The 18,561-nt window shown below is 36.9% G+C and overlaps 1 protein-coding gene across 5 annotated transcripts in view; it reads right to left on the bottom strand.

Moving 5' to 3' along the window:
- IARS1 (isoleucyl-tRNA synthetase 1) overlaps positions 1–18,561 on the bottom strand; it is a 127,401-nt gene that overhangs the window by 64,454 nt on the left and 44,386 nt on the right. For all 5 annotated transcript variants that reach the window (XM_080606622.1, XM_080606620.1, XM_080606621.1 and 2 more), the window contains 5 exons: positions 15,761–15,821; positions 14,128–14,223; positions 9,583–9,705; positions 8,406–8,497; positions 2,838–2,936 (listed from right to left, as the gene is read on the bottom strand). In XM_080606622.1, coding sequence (XP_080462748.1) covers positions 2,838–2,936; positions 8,406–8,497; positions 9,583–9,705; positions 14,128–14,223; positions 15,761–15,821 — 471 coding nt within the window. The remainder of the gene's footprint in view (positions 1–2,837; positions 2,937–8,405; positions 8,498–9,582; positions 9,706–14,127; positions 14,224–15,760; positions 15,822–18,561) is intronic.

The raw sequence follows: 18,561 nt of genomic DNA, 5'->3' as shown, positions 1-18,561 counted from the left end.
ATGTTTTTCAGCAATTTCCAGCCCATACCTTCTCACACTGACCACAGTAAGGCTGGGAGAACTGAAAGGGTTTTTGGTTACTTTCTGATCTGAAAAAATGCTGTCGTGTTACTCCCGTAATCGTTTGTATAAACTACAGTTAAGCTAGAAAAGCGAAGATACAATTGCAGGCTTTAATAAATTTTGAGTGACTACAGCTTAATTAGTAGGCTATTTCATTAAAAAACTAATTAGAAATGCAATCAGGTTGCAAAGTTTGTCCAACTATGTTTAATCTATTTTCATCAAAAAGGATATCTATAAAGAGTGCAGCTATTCTTAAGGGACAATAAACCTCTCAGTTATTAATAGTAATAAAAAAGCAATGCAGTCAAACTCATTTTGCAAAGGTTAATATAGTCTGAAAAGCATTTATCCCAATTTTCCTGTTTTCAGGACATGTTGAAGCCCCAGAGAATCCAAAAATATATATTTTTTAAAAAGATAGGTATTATTCTTGTGACACTTTAAGAGATCAGGTCTCTTCAAAAGCATAAAAGTAGGTTTGGGGAAGGATGGAGTCCCTAGCATTTTAACAAACAAATAGCGAAGAATACTAGCAGTCTCGATGCCGACTTAAGAAGTTACACCCCAGACAAAATGGACATTAGTGAAGGACACAGGAAGTAATCCTTAAAAGTAATGTCTTTTTCTCTTAAAAAGCTGGATTTTAAAAGCCATCTTTATGGAACAAAAGCCATTGAGAACTCAGACTAGTTACAATGAAATCACATGCTGAAAATATGCATTAATATGGTTTTAAAAATAACTTAGTCATACTAAGGTCACTACTTGTGGCCATATTCCCCTACAAAAAGATTCTCAAAGTCTCTAAGACAATACTGTTTCAACAGAAACTCTGAGGAATCCGTTTCATACACAATTATGGAATTATGCTGAGACTCAACAAGTGCCTGAAAGATGAAGTGATACTTTAATTCCAAGCATACTGAATACTGCCAATTCATACAATCACTGGCGTTCTCACCCAACAGCACCTCTCACTTGTATCCCCACCACCCAACATGTACATAAGGCAATAATTAAAGCACAAATACATAGATGAAGCAGGGTTCAAACAGTTTACTAGCTCTTATGAACGTCTCCTGGATGTGTAGAGGTCATCAGCAGCAGTTTCTTTGTGAAGTTTTGCTTTTTCAGAAACAAAACTATCTCAGCTAAACACTTCCTTTTCATAATAAGATCATTACATTTTTCCTATGTTCATGTGAAAATTAAGCATGCAGGTCTACTGGCAGTCATCAAAACAGTAAAAGCATCTTGAGAAAGCTAATTAAAGCTAAGAACAAACACTTTCACCCCCTCTCCAGCTTATTTTTCCCCAAAAGAAGGATCACAGTATGTTCTGTTATGGAAAACAGAAAGCAACACTTACTAATCCATAAAATCATCTTACATATCAAGACTGGGCATGTGCTTATTAGCAAGCCAACACTGCAGCATTTTTGGGCTGTCTGTATCATGGATCACTAACCTCATATATTTCAACATTTACACTGCTTGTACCACGTATGCAAAAGCTGCTCATGGAGAATTTAATTGCTAACTACTGTCCATGAAGAAACGCAGCCTAAGATGTAATTGTTCTGTTTCACCTGGAGGTTGAGTCACCTTTAACACCAATTTCATTTGCTGAGCAAAGGCACTCTGGTAGAATCCCACTTTTTCCTAAAGTCCTCTTCTGTAAAGACTGAACAACTGAAATGGAACACACTACAACTGAATGAGGTTTTAGCTTCCACATTTTCCCCACCTGGTCTCAGCTTTCCAAGCAGCGGTTAGTTATAAGAGGGGATGAAAAAAATGAAGGTTATGGAGGTAGAGATGATAGGATACTTTTGCACACCTGAAGTCTATAACAGATTCTCAAAATGGCTACCGACTCTAATAGCTCCCCTCTTACTGCTAATTTGGTAATGTATTTAGGTTATTATTTAAAGCTTACCTATTTTTTTTCATTCATTTTTCACATTCCCTCTAAACAAAGATTTAATTTTTGGCATTCTCAGGCCATTTTTATTTAAACTTCTGAAACACTGAATTTACTTGCGGTTACTTCACAAAATAAGGTATTTGTGGTTTTTTTTTTGCACTTTTTGTTATTATTGTTGACTTTGTCTCCCCTTCAAAAGCACCTGTGACAAAGTATCCATTTTCTCTACAATAACTAGATGAAAAGAAAAATATTTTATCCATGAATTAATTTACTTTGCAACAATAAATATCCAGAATTTAGCTGTCTAAATTCTTCTCTAATGGATCTTGTTTGGGAGGCTTAACTACATAGTTTCATGCTTCCTCAGGTTGAGATTTCCTTTGCAGTTTCTCTCATGCTGAATTTCTTAGCATTGTATCACACAATTTGAGGATACTTTTAACAATCCCATGACATTATTCACTGTAAACTTACGAATCTAACTTCACTGTTAGATTGCACCCTAAAATTTATTTCTCATGGAACTCTACACAAGCAAAGAATGCCTTCTCAGACACAAGAAAGGAAGAAGGTGCAAACATGTTCACGCACAAGGTTGACGTGCAATTAAGTACTTTATCTTTTCATGCCAGGAAGACTGTCCCATTGCTCTACCAGTTTGAGGACTGTTTGTGAAACCTAAGAAAAAACACTATGGTTACCAGAGCCATTCTAGTAGCACCGGCTCAAAGACAGAATGGAAATATGATGTGAAGTTAGCACAGCAACAGCAAGAAATTGCTTTGTAGAGATCCCTCCTTACAAAGAGAAAAAAAAAAGAAACATATGCAGGAGACATTACCAGTAACATTGTGCATTATTCTCCAGTAGCTTCTCCACCATGTGCTCTACTCTTACAAACCAGCTCGGCACGGCTTTGTATATTAATGGAGTATCTGACCTGCAGAGGGAAGGTGATGGGAAAAGGGAGAAAACATTTAAAAAACACATTATTTATAAAGTACACCTTAAAATGCAGTTCTATGCAATTCTATACGTGACCGTTTTCTCTGCATGGACAGAATTCATTGTACTTCCTGATATATTATCACAGTAACAGAGGTTGCTTTGTTGTGGGTGAGGTTTTTTTTTGGCTTGGGAGGGGGACTTTTTGTTCTGTTTAAATACAAACTGTTACACTCACACAGGCTACTATTTTAAAATCAACTGCTAAAAACTAAATAAATCCCTCACCCAGCAATTTAAGGAATTTCCATAGCAAGAGAATCGTAAGAACAAACTATACTTGAATTTTCAATGTGTGTTCCTATGCAGTACAAAAATATGAACTTTGCTTAATTTTAAAGTGAGTCATTTAAGGCTTCCAGGTGAGCTCATTTTATATTTTTTACATCAGTATCTCCAACCTACAAAGCCAGAAAACATTTTATCATCTTTTTACTGTTTGTATTTTAAAAAATTGTAAAGTCAAAGATGGACTAGCAGTACCCAGGGTTAACTAGATGAACGTCCCATTCCAGGAAGAGAAAGAAAGAAATATCCACATAAGCATACAAAAGCTGTAAGCCAAAGACATCTTAATATATTCCTTACTTCAGCATTTAAGGCAATTCATACAAAACCCACATGGGGTGGGAGCAGATTGAAAACTTGGGATTACTTTGAAACAGGAATGCTGTGCTCTATCAAATGCAAACATACTAAGCCACGAAGTTTCGCTTCTTAACTTAGAGTCCTAAAACCTAAAAAAGGGAATAGGTCACTCCTCCTACAGCAGCAAGCCCCCAGTGAAAAGAAAGCTCACTGAAAGCTACAAGGTACTCCAAAAGTATTTCAGTTCTGAGCATCTTGTTTCAGATGTGCTGAAAAACGAATTGCCATCACATACCAGATTTTGAACTACTGGAAACAAGAACAAGACCTGAGACAGAGAAGAACAACAGACAAGAACAGTTTCTCAGTCTTAAAGTGCAAAGAGACTGCTGGGACAATAACTGGTACCCAACCAGTATCAGGAGTAAGCAGCTGACAAATGGGGCTGACAGAAGACAAACTTTAGCACAAAAGTAATTTCAGACAAAAAGGATCTGGAAGAGGCAAGCAAATGAAAGTGCAAACATTTCCCAGGTTTTCAACCTAACAGTAAGTTTCTAATACTTGATAACTGTTCCAAAGCACCCAGAGAGAACTGTTGCCACCTACATGAAAGGTAATAAGAAAAGGGCAGGTGGCAGTTTCCCTGAATGTGTTTGTTCCTGTAGCTCTACAGCCAAACAGTGCCTCGACAGGGAGATTATATATATATATTTATACACTGAAAAACTGCCCAACCAGTAATATTTTATACAGGTCTGCCCCATGTGACTGGTGACATTTGAGGAAAACAGATTGAATTCTTTACAGCAAAAGTGGCTGAGAAATCCCCATTACTGGGCTGTTTTCCATCAATACATGACAAGGGAAAAAAGGACCCAGCCAGACCTTCAGGCAGAGATGGGTGCTGAAAAAAATCCTTTCTGCCTAAACATTCTTCTGTCTAAACTTACAGTTATTTTCTTTCCCCATTCTTAAATAAGCTAGGTCACCTTAAAGAAGACAAATAGGTCCTCCTGAAGACCAGAACTTATTCCCCTATGAAGTATGATAGTTATACAACATCTGCTACACCTTCTCAGTCCTAATTAAAATTACATACGTATATATGCATATGTATGTATATTAATGTATCAAAGAATGAGCAAACTGAATCAAAAAAACAAAGAAAAGGACAAAGCACAAACGTGACCACACTGCTCAGGAGTCAGTTATGGTGGTGAAGCTGGCTCAGGGAATACGTTATCTGAAAACTGTTGGAAGCCAAGGCAGTACTATGGAGAACACTTGCTTGTTTTCATATTCCCTCCTACACATTCACTTCTGGACAATGTCATGCGGTCTATGGGGATACATGGCTGTTTGGTCTGATTTAGTACAACCACTCTTAGAGCTTCCATAACACTGTCCTTTGGCTCCAACTTCAGATCTGTGATTTTTCAGTACCTCACAAAGGACCAAGGTTGGAGTCAATTTACTGACAGTACAAGCTCAAAGTAGAAGGCAAAAAATGCCACAAATGCAGTGAAGAAAATCAATTTAAAACATAAAATCACCTTTTCCATGTTACCCTCCACCCCCTGTCTCTCAACATAATAGTGCTACTCACAGAATTCAGAGAGAGAATCACACAAAACATGTAACCCCAAGACCAGAGGCCAGTCTTTGTACTATAGCTAACATTTGCACTTAATCATAGAATGGCTTGGGTTGGAAAATCAAAGATCATCTAGTTCCAATCCCCCTGCCATAGGCAGGGACACCATCCACTTCTGGAGGTAGTTGCACCTACCATTTCCTGTAGTCTTCAAAGAATACTTACATCAATGGATCTATGCATGGTATCTTATGGTAAAATTGAGCTGATGTTGAACAAGTAAATATTTAAATGGAGACAGTAGATTCAGGCAAAATACTGGGATGATGAAACAGTGGAAAGCACCACACTAAGGACATGAGTTGAAAGCAGATAAAACTTAACAAGAACACCTTATTTTGGCAACGTAAGAATATTCGGTCTTTTGCTATGGCAAGAAACTTCACAGTGCATGCCAAAGCGTGACAGAGTCACCTACCCAGTCTCACAGCATCACCCCATCACATGCAGAGATGAGTTCTGATACCCAGGACCAGCACATCCTTCAGGGAATGCCAGTGGTAGGGTGCTTGCATAAGAATGTGTCCTTTAGAATTTTAATCAGAGGTGGCAAAGTACCTGAGCAAGATGTCTGTTCCTTAGCAGTGGCACAAAGTTAGCTCTCTGAAGTCTTTGTAGATGAAAAGATCTGAGATCATTTTTTCTGTGCGCACTATACACTCCCAATAGTTTCTCGTACCTGTTTTGGACTATACAGTGGTTTAAAACAGCTTACTGTGATCTTATTCCCTTCCATTTTTTTGCAATTTAGGAAGCAAATCACAGATAACTGACCGTGTGCCATTAAAGAATGCTTCTTGGCTTTGCTTTGACTGGCTTAGAAAGACAAAGCTCTGTATCTGCCTGTGACAGAGCTTCCCAGTATTGCCTCCTAACAGGCTGGTACACAGCGGTTACAATGGATAGACGCTTCAGCTTGTTACCTTTGCTACCCTTCTGAGTTGTTAAATTGCTACCTAGACCAGATAAGCATTCAGGCTATCAAGATCTCACATGTCCACAAAGCAGTTTTTGCCAGTGATTTCCATTTTCAGCAATTCCAGTGAAGAGGAATTCTAGCTGGAAGTTGTCTACCGTGTATTTAGCAGTGTCACTGTTTTCCTCTCTAAATTTTCAACGTTAGTTGACAGAAGATTACTACATATCTTACAACAATACGATAAGGAGAAGGACCCTAATTTGATATGTAGCAAGAGAAAATAACATTCAGGATTCAACAACTGCCTGGTTCCAGGGAAAAGCAGGAGCAATAAATAGTACATTAAGTAGAAGGGCCCGATTTCAAAGTTCTTTTACTTTAATCAAAATAACTTGTAACTATGTTTGAAGTCAAAAACTACTCTTCTGCTTTTAGCATATTCCAATTATGGTTTGATTTCTGATGGCAGTGAAATGAGTTTTTCAAGTAGATTCCATTATTCTGCTCTTCCCACTAGATAATTTGCTGCTAGGTGCTGCCTGAAACTTATCATCAATCAACAAAAATGTCAACAGGGTGGCAGGCCTAAGTATGTTCTACAGAATCAGCACTTCTGCATTACTAGTTTGTCTCCGAAGGGCATGACTATATATTAGAGTTACTACATAAAGAAAATAAAAGCGCTGCCTGTTTTTGGCTGCCATTAATCAAAAACTGTCCCTATTCACACAGGACATAACACAGAGTAATTCCCCTTCCTCCCTCAGCTAGCTCCTAGTCAGGAACAAGCCAGTCATGCTATTCAATGGCAAGTAAAGGTTATTCTTGCTGTAGTCGAAAGATAAATGCACACCGCTAAAACACCTCACCTAGTAGCGTTAGAGCAAGACACAAAGAAAAGCTTTCATTCACAACCATTTCAGTACTGGTGCTGTATGCATCAGATATGACTAAAGATGTTCCAAGTGGCTTCAAATCTGAAATCAGACTTTTTTTTTATGTCTCAACTTTTAAAAAAAGTTTAATAAAATATTCCTACTAAAAGACTTCGGAGGTGTCTTTTTTTTTTTTAATAATTGACACCGTTGAGTCTTTTTTTGTATGTGTGTATCTCAATTTTGACAACAATTGCAAGAGCAATTTTCAGGACACTGAACAATGTCAAACAACTACTCCTTAGCAAATCACTATTAGTATCTAGCGTATCTAGTGGGACAAACTGGGAAAAGCTATTCTGTAAGGAAAACCCACCTGCATAAAAGTCAAATCAGCAATCACCAGATAAACATTTTTGTCTTAACAGAAGACGAAAGCAATAAAAAGTACTAACAATGATAGTTACTCTTCTTCAAACACGCAGTTAAAACCAGAGTTGATACTAATAAAAACATGCTTCATTTCTAGATTAAATTTGCCTAGCCTTCATTTCTCTCCTCTGAATATTTTTGTTTGTTTACTATACTGAGTGCCCATGGAGACTTGCACACAGTTCCCCTTCAACATCTGCAAAGAATTCCCAATCTGACAAGGACGGCTGGTGACAGGCCACTATGCTGAACCACTTACCTGATATTCCAGAGCTAATCTTAAATTTCTAGTTGACAAAACCTAACCATTTATGCATTATACTTACTACCAATGGGGAAGATAAATGTTAACTTCATGTTAATGTTTTATCAACAATACAGAAGTTTCCAAATTATAAGCAACTGGGCTGCTAGACTCCAAAAAACAAGTCATTTTTAGAAGCCAACAGCAAGAATTAAACAGCTAAAACAGACGATAACAGCTAAAATAGCCATTTTATCCAAAACATTAGAAGTTTGACCACAAATACAATAAACCATATACTTATTTGAACATGATAAATATTTTCCCACCACTCAGCTGTTTAGTAAACAAGTTTTTTCTCAGATGTATTAGAGTCATCTTCAAAAAACAATTAGCAACATGCAACTCTGAAGAACAAGTTCAAACTCAAAAAAAGAAAGTAAAATCTTAGCTGAAAACAATTTTCAGCACTAAAATTCCTGAGACTTATGGAAAAGAAATCCCATTTAACTGACTATGAAAGCAAAACTGCAGCCCCTCTGATTCAGTACTCTTGATTCCTTTTACTTTTAATCATGTTGAAAAAAAATATTTCAGTAGGTTAAGGGAGGGTGGGAAAGGAAGCAAACCTGAAGAAACTATTCAGTTACAGCCCTCAATCTTAAAGCCATATGCACTTCCCTCCTTACCTCCAGCAGAAAGGATAGCTGTGCTTATAACTACTGCTGTGAACCAGTCTGCCTTTCTCCTTCAGTAATTTAATGATGTTCTTATCTGCATCCTAGAAAGACAGAACAAAGTTTTCCTTGGGTAACAAATTTCACTATTTCAGTAAGCTACCACAGGATTCAATTCCAAACAAAAAAGACCCCTACAAATAATCCAGTATCTACACATACAAAAGTCAAAAAAACATGCATAGAATCCATTTATTTATTGAAGAGGCACTGTGAAACATTAAATTCAAAAAGTTATTTGCTCCCCAAATCCTGGTATATAGCACCAGTCCCATATTACCCTTACTCTTGTTTCCACATACACTAAATGGTACAAAATTCATTTTTATTCTGTAGCACTAACACACACAAGAACTCACACTATTAAGTCTTTTAAGTTGTCTGATTGTGCAACAGAAACTCACACAGTGCCTCTTACCTAATATTTAGACTTCATTCCTCTAATGTGACTGTTACAGAAGTTGAAGCATCTTCTGTTACACCTAACTAAACAGGATTTACATTCTAAACTGGGACTGAAAGATGTACCTTAAGAGTTAAAGACAATCTACCGGACAAATGCTGTCACAATGAGATTAAGAAAGGAAAAAAAAATGTATACAAAGGTTTTTGATATTGCAATGTTCACAAGCTAAAAAGGGATTCAGGACCCTAAGAATATTTTCCAAGAGCCTTAAGTTCAGATTCCTATCAGCAAGAAGGTGGTAAGAATGTAGTCTCCAGTGTTGCCTTATTTGCCTCAATATACAGCAGGAAGCAATGACAGCTGTTTAAGGTCAAATACAAGATTTTAAGCCTTTTACCTGTAAATAGGAACATGCTATCAAATTGTAGAAGTGGGAAACCCTGAGTGAAAAATAGATTGTTTACTGAGTACATAGAACTTATGAGGCACTTATTTCTGGATTTGTCTGGAACAATCTGGAGTTCCTTTGGTGTTACTTCCACATGGATTCTCTTGCATTTATTAGCAAGTAAATTCATGTTGCAATGTGTCCTCCAAGTGGGGAAAATGCATGGATTTCTCTCCTAGTTCTCTTCTCAGCTAATCAGCAACAGAAAAGAACACTTCTACATATGAATTTTATCTTAAATAAAGTAGCAATTTTCTTTCTCCGATACCACTGACCTTCACATACTGTCCAGCAAAGTCAGTCACTTCAGCCGTGAAGCAGCCTGATGCATCAACAGGACAAACTGGCACTGAATCTTTCTGAATTATATTAAAATCCACACAGACTCTGTAGTCATCCTACAAAAGATACAAGTGCAGTAGATACAAGTTACGGAATTCTAAAATATCCATTATAATATCCACTCCTGAAAAAAAAATACAAAATACGAAATGTGATGACTGGACAAGAACAGAAGAATATTCAAGCCTTTACTACACCAAAAAATACCTAAGAAAGTATGTTATTTTACAAAGTTGTACTTTTATTTATCATAGAAATTATTACTTCTGTCAAGTATATGCATTTCTCTACTTCACCTATTAAAAGCATACATGCACATGCTTCTGCGCACATACACGTATGTATATTTGTGCGTACATGTACATATATACAAATATTCAATGGCTTCGGGTTATTATTGCATAGAAAAGAATCTGAAAAACACTGTCATGCTCTTGTACCAGCCAGCAGAGACTTGTTACTGTTTAACACACAAGCCTGTATGGCATTTTTAGATGGCAGATTGTTTTAATCAATTTAATTCATGAATTACAGATGAGAAATCCCAACTTTGAATTTCTTATTTTAAAGCTTTTAAATCTGTACTTCTCAATTTTTGTTGGTCGTAGGCAACGATACTGACCAAGAATTACACATGGACAACACCACAGTTTATTTTTCTGGCCAGCCTTTGTTTAATTCTTTAATTTACATTAGCAGTAAGGAAAAAAAATTAAGGACAAGAGGGCCGATTCAAAATTTTCATGCATGCTAGAAAACAGTGGTATGCTCAAAAGGAAAAGAGCAAACCAAAATTATTAGGGGAACAGGACAATTCAGATTTTGATTTCAGTTTTGAAGCCAAAGTAAAGGCATGTCTTAACCAATCATTATTCCAGATTACCTGATTTTTTGCCCTGAAGGTGAAATTACTTTACTGGGGGTTGGAAAGAAAGGGAGATGGGGACAGTTGCAGATCAATCTCTCAACACATTTGCAGAACCACTTTACTTCACCCAAAGAGCACGGTCCTGTCTAAGCCTGCATCCAGGAAGGTTGCTTTTGTGTCTCACAGGTTCCTATATTACTGCTCTGACGAAACATGGAGAAAAACACTAATTTAAGGGTTAAAAATTGTAGGTTTTATTGTGGTGTGAAATGGAACCTGCGGTTACCCTGTCTGTCTAAACTGGCTGCAGTTGAACTGTTAGCCTCCTCTTTGCTTGGAGTTCATTTACCTTTTGGGGAACGAGCACACAGCAGCTCTTGCAAAAGAGCTGCACTCTAAAGCAATTAGTCCACCTTGATCAAGGAGATGATATCTGAAGCAAGTGTTCAACTAAGCATTAGACACAAGTGTTTCATAGCTAGCTGAACTACCCTTCCCTAGATGTAACCCATACCAGTGAGCTGGCCTTTGGAGTGACAAAGCAGGATTTCCAGACTCCACAGAGGAACTTTCTCCTACATCTTCTACACTACCCACTAGCTCCTACCAGCTCCCTCGAGCCAGGTCTGTTGACCCAGACAATATTTTAAAGGGCACACTGAAACTCGTCCATAGCAATAGTGAGGCTGGCTTCAAGTACCAATGCCTTACATGCAGAAACGAAAACCCACTTCAGTCACAGCACTCAACTGCTCTATATACCACAGCCTCTCCTTCTCAGCTGCTGTGGACAGCCATCACAGTTATTCAGCCTCTCTTTGGTCTACCAGCTACTTCGGTCAATAGATTAACTGAGACAAGCCCGTTCTCAGATGACCTTTCATCAGCTGTTCTTTCTGAGATACAGCAAGCAGACCGCAGTGTTAATATGTAGGCCAGATGACAGAACTAACGTCAACCACAATTTGGCAATGAACTGTAAAAGGCTTTGAAGCAGCAGCCAGCATTGAGTACATCAAAGCCTGGCACGCTGACAACCTAGCTAAAACATACTAACAAACCTTCCACTTTGCAGGACCTATAGGTCAAGATGTGGTCCAGTTTGGTTTACATCACTGAAGCAGCCAGTGATATATCAAGGGTTTCCTTTCTTTTGAAAAACTTGAATTTGAATGCAAAAGTTCTACAGACTGACCTGCCATTCATTCAATTTAATGGAGACTTGCTTCAGTGACCATAATCCAGGAATATACTCAGGCACATGTAGAAATCCACAAGTGCTAAACCCCACTGGAAAACTAAAACAAATTTCAATTCTTCCCAGGACTGAGGTCATAGTGCTGTTCGCTTTTTTTCCTTAAATGCCTGTCACAACTAGATCTCTTCGAAGATTACAAACAAAAGTCAAAATGAACAAAAGAGAAGCTATTAAAAACTCATTGATAAGAATAACTCAAGGCTTTTCTACCTGAAACTTGAAAAAAACTAACAAAAAACTGAAGTCAAAAGGCTTACCTATAGTACCACTTATACAAAAAACAAGTATATTTTTGCAATGTATTGAAAAGAATATGCAACAGCAATGTATCTATGAAACATCTATGATTCATGCCGAGCAGGTGCTGGAATTACAGGGTTTGCAAGCAAGCTAAACTGCACCTAAAACTTTTAAGTTGATGAAATAATGAAATGTCTAAGCAGCTCCATTTTAATGTCATGTTAATCTGGAGGTACAATGGATTTAAAACGTTTTTAAGCAGGTTTGTCTTGCTGCATGAGCTTTAATTTTGATTTCTTTTGAACCAAAATAAGTGCTTTCTCATACTGCATCACAGCTTGTATTTGGCAAAAACATCAGACAAGACAATAAAACTACATATCCTGGAACTAAATGAAGGTGAATTTTTAATTTAAAATGTTGTTGGAGAAGGATATATTTCTAAACTATTATCAGATTGTCTACTAGTAAGAAGATTAAAAAGGCCTTACTTTCGATCACTATTTATCAAAAGAACTTACTTATATTGGAGGGAAGGAACAGAAGAATCAAGACAACACTTCTAAAAGACTGTGGTCTTTTCCTTCTGATGGTAGCATATCCAGTTAACCCAGGTCCATATCATTCATTATAAAGTCTAGCTGCTCCGCAGCTACCGCATGCAAAGTTCTGTTTGTGATCTTAGTGTACTTTTTCCTCACACAAATACTCTATGCATTTTTTCCTTTGTAATGCATTTAACATACTGTCATGTTTTCAAAAACCCTGGTTTTAAAAAGGCAATAGCTGACTTCCCAGGAGAGACAGAAAAGATTTCTCCCCCCTTCTGTGTTTATACAAGTCTTTGTGTGCTTGTAACAGAATCAAACAGAAGATGGCAGATAATCCTTGCTCTAACTGGCTGGGCAGCCTTTCCAACAAGCTGTTTCCAGCAGTCAGTGGAAAGCTTCTTCCGGAGTTCCTTCTCTGTTAGTAGCCTTTACTCTTCCTTTATTCCATGCCCTACAGCAAGAGTTCCTGACTCAATGCCAGGACTGGTCCTTTATCCCTCTGTTAAATCTCTGCAAGGCTTACCTATAGGGGAATATCTGAGGTTTAGGGAATGTCATACGCTTTAAACTCCTTAAGACACCCTATCAGTCACCATGAATTTCTTCATTAACCAGTAAAATACTACACAGTCTTTTTTTTTTTTTTTTAAATTTTTAAAAAGTCACAGCTGTCTTAAGCCAGGACATCTTTTCACATCAATGATCATCTTGACAAGACAAACAGAACACCACAACAGATGCAGCAAAAAAGACAGGAAAAGATGGGATATTTTACATGAATACAAAGAGGTCTGTTATTAATGCCAATGGTTTCAAGAACGATGATGGAGATTGTAGTTCAGGGACTGCTAATTGCTAGACATTGGCAGCTCTATTACAAGTTTTTTGAGGGCATCTTTGGATAATGGCTGAAGACAGGACACTATACAAAAAGGTCAATGAGTCTGAACTAGTGCAGTTAATTCATGTGTCTAAAAATTGAACTGATGAAATTCATGAAAAATTATCCCTCTTAACCTTTGCAAGAAAAGACTGAAGGAAAGAACAATAAAGTTTCTTAGTAGACAAAAAAATGGAGTGCAACAAAATCCCTTCATACTAAGGAATAAAGCCTCAGTACAAAAGCACTGGAAGCATTTTTTCAGGCCCTTCAAATGCACAAGTAACAAAATTGAAACACTGAAGAAGGGCAGCATGTTGAGCAGAACTGCAGCTACCATCCCAAATATATCACTTACCAGTGCACCAGATCATTTATTCTTGAGGCTGTAAATTTAGACTTTTGGAAAAGCTAAGATCAACAACACTTGGAAGATAAGGTGGCAAGTTCACTTCACATACCTCAGCAATAACCAAGAGACATCTAAAATCCCCAATCTAGCACACAAGTGTCACTAGTGTATGCAAGAACTCACTAGAATATGATGCTTCTTATATTTGTGAGTAGCAAACGGGAGGACTGTTTAATTTCATAGTCACCCTGACAGTCAACAGTAGCTGGAAAGCTAAGCAATGTATGTTGGAACAAAATGGACATAACAGATCCATAAATTATACTTACAGCACCAAAATAGGGGGCCTGATGGACAACACCTGTGCCTTCCTCCTCCTTCACATAACTGTCTACTAACACAGTGAAGGCACCTTTATCTTTGCACTGTAAAACAAAAATATGCTTGTCATATATACAGAAAAACAGAATTATTAAGAACATGGAAGAGCTACTGGTTATACTCTAGAATCAACAACTGCATCAGAAATAAATGACACACATTAAAATATGACATTCCTAACATTATGTATCCATTTCCCATACCTAAAACATCTAGACACTTCATTTAAACAGCATCAACTGTGATTAAACCTAAGACCTCTCAAGAAGGCCTAACAGTCAATTAATCTTCAAGCCACAGATCTTCACACAGGTCTGTGCTTAAGAATACAAATCAGTACACTCTTGTAAGCGAGCATACAATCAAGACAGCTACAGGCATTAATTATACAGAAGTCTCCTTCCATTTTTATATGTCCACTCTACCTTCTAAATATTAAAGAAAACCTTTGCTTTTATAGTAATACTTTCTATTTCCTCCAGAGAATGAGCAATTCAAGAGAGCTCAAGAAAATCCAGTGATCAGTGAGTAAATAACAAAAAATAAAGATCTATTTCCTATTCCTTAATGTAAAAGTGGTTAAAAACAGTACTGCAGATAGTTACAGCTGAATTAGATGTGTTACAAAATATTATATTTGGCATGTTCTGAAGGGGGCTATTTTAAGACACGACGTCCATTCTAAGAAAAATTGGTGTATGCCCATCTGCTCGTTAAGAAGTACAGCAGGTCTCAAAATAATTTATCCATTCTGAACCTTTACTCCCGTAGTACAGTTTACCAGATTCCACTAGGTGTTTGTCCTTTCCCTAGAAATAACAGGTCCTTCTACCTACAGACATTTCCTCAGCTTTGTGCTGACTTCAGCACATGCTTCAAAAACAGATGGTAGTCAGAAATGACTGAATCCCTTGCCCGAATTAACAGCTGCTTGTCCAGCAGTACTGTAATCCATTTCAACTCTTTGAAAAATTTAACCAGTTTTTAATAAGAAGTATTGCTGGGTTTTCTTTTTTTTTAAACCCATCAGTCCTCCACCCTATTCCTTATTACTATATATTCTATTACAGTCTGCAGTGCTATTAACTACAGTAGACTTACACAGCACGTAAAAGTTGCACAGATGGACACCCATAAAGGCCATATATAGTAATAGTTATTTTACCAAAGGTTTTTAATTGTTCAGCAGAAATCATTATAACTGCAACGGTTATCCACAGTCATTTTCTTAGGAATACAAAATCTGTGGAATTTAAAGGCAGACAACAAACTCTCCAGTTGAAAAGCTGAGAGCATACTGCTTACCCAAAGTTTTGCTGCAATCTGAAGCCATACTACTATTTACCACTGAAATCTTACCCTGGTTGTATTTAAAACTTTAGGAAAAAATATAGAAAACAGCCTTCTGTTTTTCAACCTTTTACTAGGGTTTTGAACTACTTTAATAAAATGCAGCTTTTCTTATTAGGAGACAAGATTTTAAATATAAAATAAAATGTAAAATATAAGCAAGGAATATAAACTTTTTTACTTTTGTCTTTGTGTACTATGTCAAATACTGAACTTGTTCATCCTACTTACCTGAATGAAATATTCAAAGAGTGGTTTATATTTTTTGCCTTTAAGCGTAATGCCAGGAAACCTAAGGAGAAAGATTTAAATGAACACAGATTTAACAACTTGAAAACTACTCAGCTAGCACCAGTGCTGTTTTTCCTATCTCCTTTTCTCCCCACCCCTATCAGAATTCGACACCATAAGGTAAAGAAAGTTTCTTCTGAATAGTTTGCTTCCCACTTCTAGATCTCTTTGACAACTTGAGCTTACACAAAAAACACATCTTAAAGTATCTCTGCTAACAGAGAACAGGTACCCTCCTTCCCGATGCTCTTCCAATCAGGCAACCATTGTAAATTAACATAGAAATTAAACATTAATAACAACTTATTTCTGATAAAGCTGTTGGCAAAAATTTTATTTTGATAACAACAAAGCGCTATAGCCCAGTGTGTTCAAACACAACTAAATAAGCACTGATCAAAAACGTCTACAAGTATTATGTGCAGAAGATTACGATCCTGAGTATTACAGTGTTTATAGTTCAGATGCTTTATTCCTTATTCTAAAATTAGGCATCTAAGCTCCCCAGAGGCATCTCAAAAGATCCAATACAGACAGGACTCACTGGGGAACCAAGCCAGACAGGAAATGCAAGACAGAGATACAGTCTGTGGATCTGGCCCTCTTCAGGCTTCTGACTACAGATGGCAAAAATGGCAATTGGATTGCGATTCGCCGACCACAACTCTCCTGAAAGGGCTTAAATCTTCCATTTCAGGAAAAAGTCTAGTTAAAACACATCTTCATCTAATAGATGGGTTACCTCTCCAGATGTGTCACAGCTGTGGTCTTTCCTTATACTCTTCCTAATTTACATCCACATCTTCCAAACAATGGTCAAACCATGCAAGCTTTGACTAATTGAAAGTGGGAAACAGCTTGAAAGCTGTTCCGTTGTACAAAAAAGAAACTCAATCAATATTTAATGCCAAGTTAAAGAGCATGACTCCTCAGCTTGGCATACGTAATATCCACTAGGAAAAGGGGAGATTTCTATTTTAAGCCACGGCTTCACGGATGGTTTCAGCATTTTATATTACAAACAGCCTTAGGAATGTTTGAGGTGCTTAATCAGGATCAGATGAGAGAATAGCATCCCAGCGCTCAGCCACGAAGATGTGAGAGTGCTCAGACAGAACATCAAGCACTGGAACTGCTTAAAAAAAAACAGTTAAATTCCTACTTAACACAAGTAAATTAAAGCAAAGGGTTGTGGATCACATTCCTTATTTTCCCTTTTGATTTCTAAAATATTTTATCAAAGTCCTGAACTTCAGGCTGAAAATTTGTATCTGCTTTCTTGTAACCTAAATTATACTGGCATAACAGAGACTAGATTAAAATCACCATAATAATCTCTCTCTCTCAACAGATCAGAAATCTATAATCAAAAAGGAGACAATGCTGACGTGCTGTAAAATAGTATAAAGAAATGAAGAGTTTAATATGCAAATAGACTGAAATGTTACACAAAGGGAGGAAAATGTTCATCAACCATTTCACATTCACCACTGCTACACAAATCAACAAACCGCTAAAAGTGGTGGCATATATCAAGACCAATCCACTTGTGCAAAGTAGCGCAAGTATTCTGATAAAGACAGTAGCCATCTCCCTAATGAAACAAAGGAGATTTACTCCAATTTTCTCTCACAAGAAACTCTAACTGCATTTGAGAGGAAAAAGGGAAGAAAAGCAGCCAAGTCGGGTTTGAAAGAAAAGCTGGGGATATTCAGATACAGAAAGTTTAGATACAGAAAATTTTTAATATAAGATTATTCCATGACCTCAGCCTGCCACCTGGTATGGAGCAAGTGTCATGAATCTCTCCCTTGAAGACCTAACTGCTTGAAAATTTAAAAGGGAACTAGAAGGAAAAAAAAGTGAGAAAAAAAAGTAGAAAAAGGAAAAGTTCATTTCCATGAATTTACATACTTTTTAGATCTAAATCTTCAAAAGATCCATTGAACTACCAGCTACCTCTTGTCTCTGATTTCATGTTTGAGACAAATGATTTATTACATAATGTAAAAAATTGTAGTATGACAAAAAAAAAAGTCAGTCAGAGAAGACTGTAGCACTAATATGGAAAGAGGAAAAAATTGCACTCTGCAAAGAGAATAAAAGTTGCCAGCAGCCTTATATTTAGGTACATAGAGGTAAAAATCAAAAGATGAGGAAAAAAAAGTTAGAAATACAAGTAGCCAGGGATAAAAGCATCTACAACAAACTTCTGTATGACTGTCTTACAGCAGGTACAGACCTTTTATTCCACAATTCTGATGAAGAGAAAAACACAACAAGGAAGGCTAACACATTTAATGCATTCGTTGATACAGGAAGTGAATGATGGCATCACTACTGAAATTTAATTTGTAAAATTCCACGAAAAGAACAATCCAGGACCAAAGCATAATAGACCTACAAATGGAATGCATCTACCTTGCTTATTTTCAAGTCTAAGAAATGCATTCCAAAATAGAAAATACAGTACTTTTGGTAGAAACTTTTTTTTCCTAAACACTAAGGAAATTTCCAAAAACTGGAAAGAAGCATGGTACCTAGACTTCAAGAGGAAAATGGGGCACTGATGGACCTAAAAAAAGTCAGACCAAAGTAACAACTTGATTCAAGTTTAAGTGATCAAACAGTTTAAAAAGAGTGAGTGCTAAACACACAACATGAATTTGTCGAGAATAAGTCACATCAAACCAAATTACTTCCTTTGTTAGGCAAACTAGCTAGCTTGAATAGCAATCAAG

Source organism: Anser brachyrhynchus (genome assembly GCF_964034855.1).
Source record: "Anser brachyrhynchus genome assembly, chromosome: 10".
Classification (NCBI taxonomy): domain Eukaryota; kingdom Metazoa; phylum Chordata; class Aves; order Anseriformes; family Anatidae; genus Anser; species Anser brachyrhynchus.
The sequence above is the reverse complement of the archived record's forward strand: the minus strand, read 5'-3'. Positions and strand labels throughout refer to the sequence as shown.